General features: G+C 31.0%; 1 protein-coding gene across 1 annotated transcript; it reads left to right on the forward strand.

The window, feature by feature from the left end:
* On the forward strand, positions 5,265 to 10,669 carry LOC18608511 (glutamine synthetase cytosolic isozyme 1). Its single transcript, XM_018115796.1, has 13 exons — positions 5,265 to 5,697; positions 5,806 to 5,845; positions 5,955 to 6,058; positions 6,181 to 6,229; positions 6,442 to 6,548; positions 8,386 to 8,473; positions 8,597 to 8,725; positions 9,396 to 9,470; positions 9,558 to 9,611; positions 9,747 to 9,784; positions 9,883 to 10,042; positions 10,165 to 10,225; positions 10,310 to 10,669. The coding sequence occupies exons 1-13, from the start codon at positions 5,624 to 5,626 to the stop codon at positions 10,399 to 10,401; spliced, it is 1,071 nt and encodes a 356-aa protein (XP_017971285.1). The 5' UTR covers positions 5,265 to 5,623; the 3' UTR covers positions 10,402 to 10,669.

Raw genomic sequence — 12,104 nt, forward strand, 5'->3', positions numbered from 1 at the left:
TTAATATATATTATATGATAGTAAAATTTATATTAAAGTTGATTTTTAGAGAATGAAAATATTAAAGAGATATCAAGTCACTTTCTTAATTTATTACAACCAAAATAGTTAAAGATCAACCATTGAAATTCTTTCAAAGCTTGGAGATGATGAAAACAAAATAATAGTAGCACTTACTTGATTTGCTAAAACTATAAATCAGAACCGAATCGTTGAAATCCTTTTGAAGCTTGAAGATGATACAAACAAAATAATTTCAAAATTTGAGAGATCAGAGAATCGTGCTGATAACGTGTTATGAAATAAATCTTAAATGAACAAATAAAGATAACTTGAAAGAATAATTAAATAGAAGAAAGAAAGTGTTTATGGGGAGAAAAAATATCTTATTGAATTGTATATTTACAATTAAAGTGAAAGGATCTATTTATAAGCTAACAACCCCTTGAATCATAGTCATAATTTAATCCAATCTAAGAGTTCAAATCATATTACATTTCTTATATCTTGCCTTTTAAGCTGTTTGACTTGGTCTGCACTTATTGAATCATAATATAATGGACATTTATATATTTATTTATAACAGTGTCATAATTCTTTTTTTGTTTTAAAAGAAATTAGAATAATAAACTTGAACCATTTATTTTAAAAAATAAAATGTTATGATGTATTTTCTTTAATTATTATCATTTAAAAGGTTAAAAGATTTTTGTGTTGTAAATATTCTTTTTCTATCTTCATTTTAGTCTTCTTTTTTGAAGTTAAAGTTTTCAATTGGTGAAAAGAAATTTTATGATGGAAAAGAAATTTTATTTGATGCATCAATAATATATAGTTTTTATATGCAAATGATCAAATGGTATTACCTCATTAAAAAAATTAAATTTAAAAAATTATTACTAATTTTTTTAAAAAAGATAAAAATAATAAAAATAATTATTTTTTTATCTATATCCAATGCCCCCTCACTCAATCTCCCATTCTTTTTCTCTCCTTATTGGTTCAGCATCAGCCACCAATAATATCCTCTTGCCATTTTCCTATCTTCAAATATTAATATTCTTGCTATTTTCCTACCTTCATATGGTAGTATTCCTTAGAGATGGCAAAATGTTACAGTCAACCTCTCCTTATGTATCCATGTGTGAAGGTAGGAAAATGGCAAGATGATATTAATATTTGAAGCTTATAAAGTAACCCAATGCAATAATTAGTAGGATGGAGAGGAATATTATCACATAGAGTTGGATTTTCAAGAACAAACCTTCATTTTCATCTTGAAAATTAAAATCCAAATTGTTCTTGATGGATTTGAGGAATGTGGTGACCACTAGGGACATCAATATATGAGTTTGGGATGAGACTTGAGAGAGATTTATTACTTGTAAATGGGTGAAAAAAAGAGAAGAATAAGTGGAGATGGGACTAGAGGGAGTTCGAGAGAGAATATTTTTATTTTTATTTTTTAAAAAATTGATTATATTTATTTTAAAATTTTTAAAGTTTTTAATTATATTTTTTAATAAAATGATACTATTTGATAGAATAATTTTACGATAGGGCGATTCAACCCCCGCCAATTTGCCCGTCTCACCCATCCCGTCTGGTTGTCAAATGTCACGTCAGTAAAATTCAAAATGAAGGAAAAACTGAACCTTTGTTACTAGTATTTTTTTTTTTTACCACTGATTCGTTCAACAGTGTCTTGCTTTTTGAGTTTTTCTGGCCGTGGGTCGACTACGGCAAACTGTCGCCGGCCGCCCTTCACTTTGTTTTCACAGTTCACACCAACAAATATACGAATCAGTCAAATTTAGAGACCATCTTCCTCCCAAACACACCGACAAATATTATGAAAGGTCTCATTATCTCCATTACTTTTTTTTTTTTCAATTCATTAAAACCTTAAATTATATCAACCATATTTCATTAGCATTATGGGCTTCCTCGGATTCCACTTGATTTGAACAAAATAAAATAAAAATTGCACAACATAAGAAAGTTGAACAGATCAATTGATTCAAGAAGGAATTAGACAGCAAGCAAGCCATAGGAAGAAACTACCCATACGGAAATTGCAGATATCCTATTGCTCGCACTGGTGGTGAAAACGACCAATCAAGGACGATTGCGAGGCTTGAATACCTTCTGGTATGGATGAGGAGAGAGGAAACAATGTGCGAGAGAGAATTGACAAAACACTGCCTGTGCCTCTACTTGCTAATTTTGTACACGGTACACTGACACGAATTTAAGAAAATTTGGATTTAATCTAATCATATTTTATGAGTTAACGGTGTCGATTAAAATATGAATAAATTATATATTAATTATATCAAATTCGTTTAATTTCTTTAAAATATAATTAATTAATGGTCTTATCATGTATTTATATAATATAAGATTCGTTTATTATTCATCTATTTAATCGTATTCACGTGTTATATTTAATATAAAGTTAATATTTATTTATTAATTTATATAAATAATAATATTTTTATAATAATTAAAATTTATTGATATTAAATTTAGATAATAGAATCATGTTTTACTTGTATATATTTTAATTTACTTATTTTAATCATATACATTATGTATTAATCATATCAATCGTATAAATAAGTCATAAATTATATAAATTTAAATCTTGTTAATCGTATCATGTTATATAAAATTTAATTTGATACGTTTAATAAGTATAGTATCGTATTGTATAGTGTTATATATTTATTAAATATATTTATATACATATTTAAATTTTAATATAATTAATTAATCATATCATATTATATTTATATAATAAATTAAGACAAAAATATATGAATTGACAAGTCTATCAATGTGCCACGTTTAGGCGTTCTTTCACAATATTACACGTAACGGTAGGAATGAAGAATTGCAAATCCAACTTTGAATTCGACCGGATATCCTAATCAGCTTGGCCAAAGATATCCAAACAGAAACATTGCGTACATTGACGTCCGTAAAGCAATAGATGATAGATGATTACATTGACAATGGACGATTACTTCAATGCCGTGAATTTAACATTCTTTATTCTTTTCAATAAACATACACCCTGAACAAGAACCGCCTACCTGTACCCACCCAAACAATGTAAGCAAAGTCCATTTGTGCGGACACAACGAATTATTAGCATTGCTTTTGCATTGTAAAACAGACAGACTTGTTGGACTCCCCATTTGCTTCCTTGTCCTTTTCTTTTTCATATTTATTTTTTACAAAATAAATTGTAAATTTATCACTCTATTTAGGATGATAATTAAATTTATCACATATTTTTTAATAGGTATAAATTTATCATTGTAATTTATAATTTGATTAAAAATAATCAAATATTTAAAATGTTTACTGAATTTTTTTATTTTTTAAATTATTTTATGTAATTAACTTTTAACCAAATTACGAAAATACATTGAAATAATTGCACATATTAAAAAATGAGTAATAGATTTGATTCATTACTAAAAATAAAATATTAATTTTAGACCTCATTACTTATTTATTAATGAAGAAATACGGTGAGTTGGCGACATCGACTCAAGGGGCATTGTTCAACTAAGCTTTCATGATGGTTTTGCACTCAAGTCACAACGTGAAATGAAATCTAAGGGAGAATTGATGAAAGCATGTGTTTTTTTCATCATCATCTCTGATCACAAAAGTTCATTAATAATTCGTAAATTTTAAACTAACCTTTTATAGATTTTCATTTTATTAGTCCAAAATTTAGAATGGTACCAAAAATTGGCAAAGTACTACTATCTTTTTATTTATTTATTTATTTATTAAATGCTCTCTAGGCGTTTTTTAGTCTAGATTGATGTAATTGGTTTTATATTTCTTTCCCAAATTATATATATAAAAAAGTACTTTCTTAATTTAATATACAGTATTAAGTTAGATTGCATTGGATGTCAAAAGAAAAAAGTTAGATTGCATTTGACGATTCTATTTTTTCGGTACCTGGAGTAGAGGTATCTGCGGATCAAGTATGGGTCAGCTTACTCCACTTATTAATTTTTAAAGCCAAACTTGGGATCGACCTAATCCATTCATTTAACTATTAATTTTATATTAAATATTTTAAAATTAAATAAAATAAAAATATATTATTTATTCAAGCCTCAAAATTATCCAAGCTCGACTCAGTTGGGCTACGTTTATAAGTTTGGATAGGTAATGCTGCCCTTGTATTGTTCATCTTTAGCGTAGAGTTATTTCATCACGTTGTAATTTGTAAACTCTGACTTCGTCAACCTTATACAAATTAGAGACTTCTAAATGAAAATAAATATTATTATTATTAGATGGTAATGGCCATCATTATTGAGAATTGAATTATGAGAACAATATAAAGTGGTACAAGTGGAAAAACCATATAAGCGGAATCTTGATTTTTTAATTTGACAAATAAAAGAAGCGATAATGAAACATATTTAAAAGGCACTAGGATGATTTTTTTTTTTGAAGTCAAAAAAATTTTGTTCAATTTTAGATATCTCAAAACAATGAAATTGCGAAAAAACCTATTCAATGGAAAATGAAATCAGAAAAATCCGATTCAAAATAATGAAATCAAGAAAAACTCTATTCAAAATGACCTCTTTTTAATTTTTTTTCTAAAATAAATCATATTTTGGATGAGGGTTACGAGGCTTGGAAATTGGCATGGGAGGCAAAGACTTTTTATTTTATTTCGATGACATGAAAAATAAATTCAAGGCGATTGGTGCATTACCTTTCTTTTGTTCTTTTTAAATTCTTTAAAGAAAATGGTGCAAAATTCATTGAATTAATACCAGCATTAGTATTTATTGTAGCACAGTAAAAAAATTACTAAAATTCAATGTAATTATTTTTATTATTTACTATTTTGCTACTTCTAGAAGCAAAAACAAAAATCAAGTTCATATAAAATTTAGAAAACCTAACTATTTGTAAAAACAATATCTATAATTATATTTTTGCCTTAGATAAATATATTTAAATTGACATTGCATTTTTAACAGATTGTGAACCGTTCATGGCTTTGGGTACACATTTTTAAATGAATGCTCTACTATATTACTCTAAAGTATTTAAAAAAAAAAACGCACAAAATAAATCCTAGTAAAGCTAACGATTCGACATATGAAAAAAATATTTTTTAATCAATATTGACTAAAGACTTTTTTGGTTATCGTGCCAAATCTTGACTAAAGACTTCGGCATTTAAAGTTCCGGCCATTTTGGAAATATGAGCGCAACTCAGAAATCAAAAAGTGGTTTGAGAAAAATAGGAAAAAGCTGGAGCCAATTAAAATTTATATTGGTGGTACAGCTGGCAATCACCTTGATTCTCCCATTGCCTTGAAGATTCCGTAGCCCAAAGTATCTTCTCTTTTTTTTTCTCGTGAATATATATTTTCTTCGAACTTTCCATTTTATCCTTCGTTCCTAAATTTGTTGGCGACCTAAACATTTGGTGGTCACCTTAATAATTTTTTGGAAATTTTTAATTTTGTCCCTATTTAAAGCCACCAACCCAATCCCTCTTCTCACCTCCCTCACAGCCTCCTCTCTCTCTGTCCCTGTTCTTGCCAAATTAGCAGTAGCAGCCATGGCTCTCCTCAGTGATCTCATCAACCTCGACCTCAGTAATACCACTGAAAAGATCATAGCTGAATATATTTGGTCGGCTATCTATCTCTCTCTCTCACTCTCCTTCCTCCCCCTGCCCTCCTGTACGTACAATCTCAGAGATAATTTCCATTTCTAACACTTTCTTATCTCTATTTTCAGGATCGGCGGATCAGGCATGGACTTGAGGAGCAAAGCAAGGGTGTGTTCACTGTTCAAACTTGTACTTTGTTGAAAATTATGATCCGGGTATTTTTTTTAGTCTTAAAAAGTTCTTGCTTTTACCATAATAATAATATTGGGTTCTACAGACTTTGCCTGGACCAGTGACCGACCCTGCAAAACTCCCCAAATGGAACTACGATGGTTCCAGCACAGACCAGGCTCCTGGAGACGATAGCGAAGTCATCCTGTAGTACGTATATTTGAGATTTGTTTTTGATTAAGATTCAGCATTAGGTTAGAATCTTACCTTATATTGTTTAACAATTTCCTTTCTGATTTTAACGATTCTTATCTGAAATCCGACTGGATCAGCCCTCAAGCGGTATTCAAGGATCCCTTTAGAAGAGGAAACAACATCTTGGTAATTAATTCTTACACGTTACTTGTTTCTTTTTGGTCCCGTGATTTTCGGTGGTACTATGCTAATCAATAAAAAAGTAGTCTAGGAAAATGAAATACCGTGATTATCAAGAGATATTTTTGCCCTTTTTTATGCTAGTAGTATTTATAGGCCGAAAAGGAAGTCAACGTGGGGTTAATTGTGTCTTTGCAAATGAATAATAATCATAATAGGTGATGTGCGATGCTTACACGCCAGCCGGCGACCCGATTCCCACCAATAAGCGATTCAATGCTGCCAAGATCTTTAACCACCCGGCCGTTGCTGCTGAGGAGCCATGGTAATTTTATTTACCTTTTCTTATTTATTATTTTTAACTGAGCGCTCGTTAAAATAGAAGAAAAATGGCATTCCTAACCATAAATGAAAAGGAAAAATAAGGGACCCCGAAAATACTGCTAGTTGCTAAGACCATGCGAGTGTCAACCACCGTTGTCAGGCGGGGTTAGGTGGTGTCGTATTTGGGGGTATTGGACTGTATGTTGTTGTTACATGCGAGGGTTGGTGGGGGTTGGTCCAAACTTCAACAAATCAGAAAGTCATCATTAGAAAAATGAGCATTTCAGTATTTGGCTCTTTTAAGTTGCCTGACCCTTGACCGGATGTAATTTTAACTAGTCAACATCTTATTTTTATATGCAAATAATATATTGTTTTAGTCAATTTTGTTTAAATTTTACTTTTAATTATTTTAAATAGTTAGTCAAATTTAATTTTAATGAATATATATATATATATAAACTATCTCATACAAAGCTTTTTAAAACGTAATTTTTTTTCAAACATAGATTTATAAATAAATAGTGATCAAATATAAACAATATTATTAAAAAACGTCAAATTAAATTTTATTAATTATGGAATGGAGGAGGATTTAGTTTAATATTTTAAAAAATTTCAAAAACTTAAGTGACCAGATTCTTTGAGTAATTTAAATCATTATCCATCATTCTGTCTTATAAGACTATATTATTTCTATATTCTTCCTAGGCAAATTTTTTATAAAATTTAATTACTAAAAAAATATAAAGGAGATAATTGTGGTGTCGGCATGTGCCCTGCTCTTTGGGTGAGTACAAAGCTAACTCCTCCGCGGGGCCAATAATTAATTAAATTGCACAGTTTGGCCGCTTGTGAATGTCATCATGATGTCTTATCATCTCATATTCCCAAACGGTGAATTAGATCGGATCCTTTTAGATAGCTCTTTGAGACTTCATGAACAAAGAATTATAACAATTGTCGCGTCACCTAATTTTCTACAAGGAAAGGACATAGAGACAGTCTTTTCTTCCTATTTTTATTTTCTTTCTTATTTGTTTGTTTACATTGAATAAGTTACGATGAGTCAGTGTATGGAAATAGCTTAAAATGCAATTATCTCTTCTTCTTTTTTTTAGATCATTATTAAAATGCAAAATAATTTAAATCTATGAAGGTTGTAAGTCAAAACGGTACATTTTATATGTAATTATTATATTGGTGGTCGGGTAGGTTTTTGTGCTTATAAATTATAGTAGAAACCTTTTTCCTTAGTGTTTATTATTATACTCTTATACTAGTATATAATTAGGTGTTCACCTAATGTTGTATCTCTATCTTGTACAAAACATTTGGGTTTGGGTTTGGGTTAGGCATTGTCAATAGACAAGTCAATGGGCGAAAGTCTGCTAACCCATCTCCCACTGTTTAAGATGTTGAATATAAATAAAAAGAAAAAGTAAAAGCAAATAATATTCTATCATTCTCAGTTGTTTTATTTAATTTTTTGGTACATTGTTGTATTTATTTATTAGGCTGATAAAAAATAAATTAAATAAATTAAGTTCATTCACAAATTATAAATCATTTTGTACAAAAAAAAAAAAAAACGAAATGTTATAACGTTAATGAGACTGTCGTAGGTGGATTACTCTTTTTTTTTTTGACATTTCACATCAGTAACGTCTTGAGAACTCATATTTACCGGCCAGAGTGGTTTTCAACTAGTTTGCATTCCTTATTTTATATTTTGGTATAAGGTAGAATAATATGATATCTATTACCATCTAAAAACTATTTAATGGTGCCTTGGTTTAATTCCCACTCTATTTCCTTGTCTTTCCTATTGAAATCAGGTATGGGATTGAGCAAGAGTACACTCTCCTTCAGAAGGACGTTAAGTGGCCTCTTGGATGGCCTGTTGGAGGATTTCCCGGACCACAGGTACAAGATATCACACTGCACTCTTTGATTGATGTAGCGTTTAACCGAACTGTCCAAGCCTTTGGTTTAGAGCCGTCGGAGCTTATCATCATCTAAAAAAACCAAGTTTTGTTGTCCATTCAGGGCCCCTATTACTGTGGTGTAGGAGCTGACAAGTCCTTTGGCCGAGACATTGTGGACTCCCATTACAAGGCTTGCCTTTATGCTGGCATTAACATCAGTGGAATCAATGGGGAGGTGATGCCTGGTCAGGTGCGTTTTGTTCATTGTTCTGATCCAGCTTCGTTTTGCACTAGTTGATACCCTAGTTAAACAAAAAAGAAAACAATTGCATTAACAGTTGCAGAAAAATTTAATTCAGATATTGCACTGTGAGTACCAAACTACAATTCTTTGCTAAACAAATTGACAGCTAAATGAGCATAAAGAAGGAAGCTATATGGAAGCCTTATAAAGGGAAACCAAAATCTCTTTCTCTATAAGTCATTTCCCTCTCCAATTAATCCAATATCCATTTCTCTATAAGCAATTTCTCTCTTCAAGCAATTCATTCTCTTTCTCCATGACCACCAAAAGAAGTGAAGAACTTTTAAGAAAACAACAAATGGGAGGAATATTCCTAGCAATCTACCCATTACTCTTAAGCTATTTCACTCTTGAGGCAATTGAATCCCTTCCTCTGTAAGCTGTTTCACTTTCCAAACAATTTTCCCCTATAAGCAACCAAAAAAAAAAAAAAAGAATTGCAGTGAAAACAACGGAGGAACACGTGCCATTTTTCTTTCTAATAATCTAATCTCTTACTCCATGAATAGCCAAAGAAGAATGCTAGTGAAAACAAGAAAAGAGAAATATGTGGCTCTTCAAGGAGTCAAGTATTAATGAATGAAATATTTATTGGTCTCATGCTTTGTGTAAACAGTGGGAATTTCAAGTAGGACCATCTGTTGGGATTTCTGCGGGAGATCAATTGTGGGTTGCCCGATACATTCTCGAGGTATGGTCCTGATTCTAGTGTATATTAGTTAGTGAATTTGCCTTTTAAGGAATGTTTATAACATCTTTAATTTGCTTGTTTAAACAGCGAATCACTGAAGTTGCTGGAGCGGTTCTTTCTTTCGACCCCAAACCAATACAGGTTTGTTTTAATGCTTGCAATCTGATACCTTTTCCCCTAAATTTGACCACACTTTTCCCTTTGTTTTCTTTTAGCATTTGTTCCTGGTCTATTTCTTTACCTTTTCTCCTCTTTGCAATGCTTTTCCATAATCAGGGTGACTGGAACGGTGCAGGGGCTCACACCAACTACAGGTAGATACTAGTAAAGGAAATGTGCTCTAAACTAGTTACGCATATATTCTCCTTTGACACACAAAGAGTAAATTAGTTGAAATAAAATTTTCTCTCAGCACAAAGTCCATGAGAAATGATGGCGGCATCCATGTGATCAAGAAGGCCATTGAGAAGCTCGGTTTGCGCCACAAGGAGCACATTGCTGCCTATGGAGAGGGTAACGAGAGACGCCTAACAGGTCGTCATGAGACTGCGGATATCAATTCATTCTCCTGGGTAAGTTAATAACAATCTCAAAAGGCTTTGATTCTCTTATACGTTTCATCACTGCCGTACAAATATATCTCCATTTTTGTTATTACTAAATGAATATTTTGCTTGCAATGCCCAAATTCCAGGGTGTTGCAAACAGGGGAGCCTCCATCCGGGTTGGCCGTGACACTGAGAAAGCTGGAAAAGGTAAGCATTCGTTTGCGTTGTCGTGATTTCTTATTTCTTGAATTCCTCGCATTTATTATTCCTGGTCATGTATGTCATTTACAGGTTACTTCGAAGACAGAAGGCCAGCATCCAACATGGATCCCTACGTTGTGACATCAATGATCGCTGAAACCACCATGCTCTGGAAGCCTTAGAGGTGGAAACAGGAGCTTTGGAAGTTGAGAGGGAAAAAGCTACATAAAAGATTAAATCTACATAATAACCCTCTCATCTTTTTTGTTGGGCGAGTGGGTGTAGTTGTGTTTGTTGCTTGGAATTGCTGGGATTGACATTCAATTGTGTTGTTCTGCTTTTAGTTAGTCTTTTGCTTTCTGTTGATTGTTCGAACAAACGACCTTATTGGTCTCTTAAATAAAAAAGGTAGTTGATTTGAATCATGATGATGCTATCCATCATGGCAGCCTAGATGTAAGTTGGCCGTTGTACCAAGGTCTTCGAGGATGGAAACTGGCTAATGAAATTGAAAGGTGATCATAACAAGCAAATACAGCCAACGCAGCCAGATATCCGTCTACAACAATCTAATAAGATGCCAACATTACGTAATCGGTTGCTTGAGCAAGTTAGGAATGGGATGGCAGCCATAACGCCCGAGAATGTTGCTTGCTAGATTTTGGGAGATATATTTGTCGAAGGAGAAAGTTTTTCGTCCAATTACAAAATGTCTTATGCCTTTGAAAATTAATAAATTAAAAAGATTTTGAAGACAAATCATGTAATATTGTGTGGACTTGATGATATCATTTTAAGTTAGACGCGCAATTAATTGTAAAATAATTAATTTTATTGATTAACTTAAGATAAATACATATGATTTGTTTAATAAAATCTTAAAGATTTTTTGACCAGTCAAGATTCACTTATAAGTAGTATAATATATGTCTAAATAAATTAATATAATTTAGAGATAAAATCTAAATTTAACTAATAAAAACTCATTTGTTAGTTACCCAATATATCTTTAAATAAATTAAAATAATTTAGAAATAAAATTCAAATCTGATCATCTAATTTACTTCTAAATAAATTAAAATAATTTAAAGATAAAACTTAAAATTTGATCCATCAAAATTTGATTCCACTATATTGGGTGGGATTGAGAATGGTGGGGGGAATCAACTTCTTCATCTTATCTTTACTCAGGAAATTTTGTCCTGTCAAAATGAATAAGCAGTTATTCAATTCTCAAAGGTCTATATATAAAGTATAAAGAAGCAGTTACTCAAAGAAGATACTTTACTGTACATGACGTGAAACAATCTTCCAAAAAAAGCTTTAATTAATTTACCGAAACCTCATTACATGGTCATTGAGAATAGTGAGTTTTTCCAATAAATGGTCATTAATTGTGTGATAAACTTATTCTTGAAGAGGGAACTTGTAAGAAAAAGACCTTCTAACTATCTATTTATGTAAAATTAATTTGTGAATTTTGGAGTTATTTTCATTATTGTTGACATGTTATAATTGTTTTCTCATTATTTTCTGAATAACATTATGTTTTCTCTAAAATAACTCTTTAAAGTAATAATAAGTCTAACATTATGTCGTTACCATTATGCAAATATCATCTGTTAACAAAATAAACAGCATAATAGTTAACCTTTCATATCATAAGATATGACGAATCTGTATAATTCAGTCTTCTTGAATTAGCTTACAAGAATGACAAAGCAAAGTGTTTCCTTGGATGTGTTGTAATAACTAAATTTATTAAGAACTAAACTACCGTAGTGGCATCAAGCTCATGCCCAACGATTTATACCAATGATGAGACCTTCTAAAACGTTACACAATTTTGACGTTATTTTCAGTTTTGTCTTTATAAATTTATTTA

The sequence above is a fragment of the Theobroma cacao genome, chromosome 2, assembly GCF_000208745.1.
Source record: "Theobroma cacao cultivar B97-61/B2 chromosome 2, Criollo_cocoa_genome_V2, whole genome shotgun sequence".
In the NCBI taxonomy this organism is placed as follows: domain Eukaryota; kingdom Viridiplantae; phylum Streptophyta; class Magnoliopsida; order Malvales; family Malvaceae; genus Theobroma; species Theobroma cacao.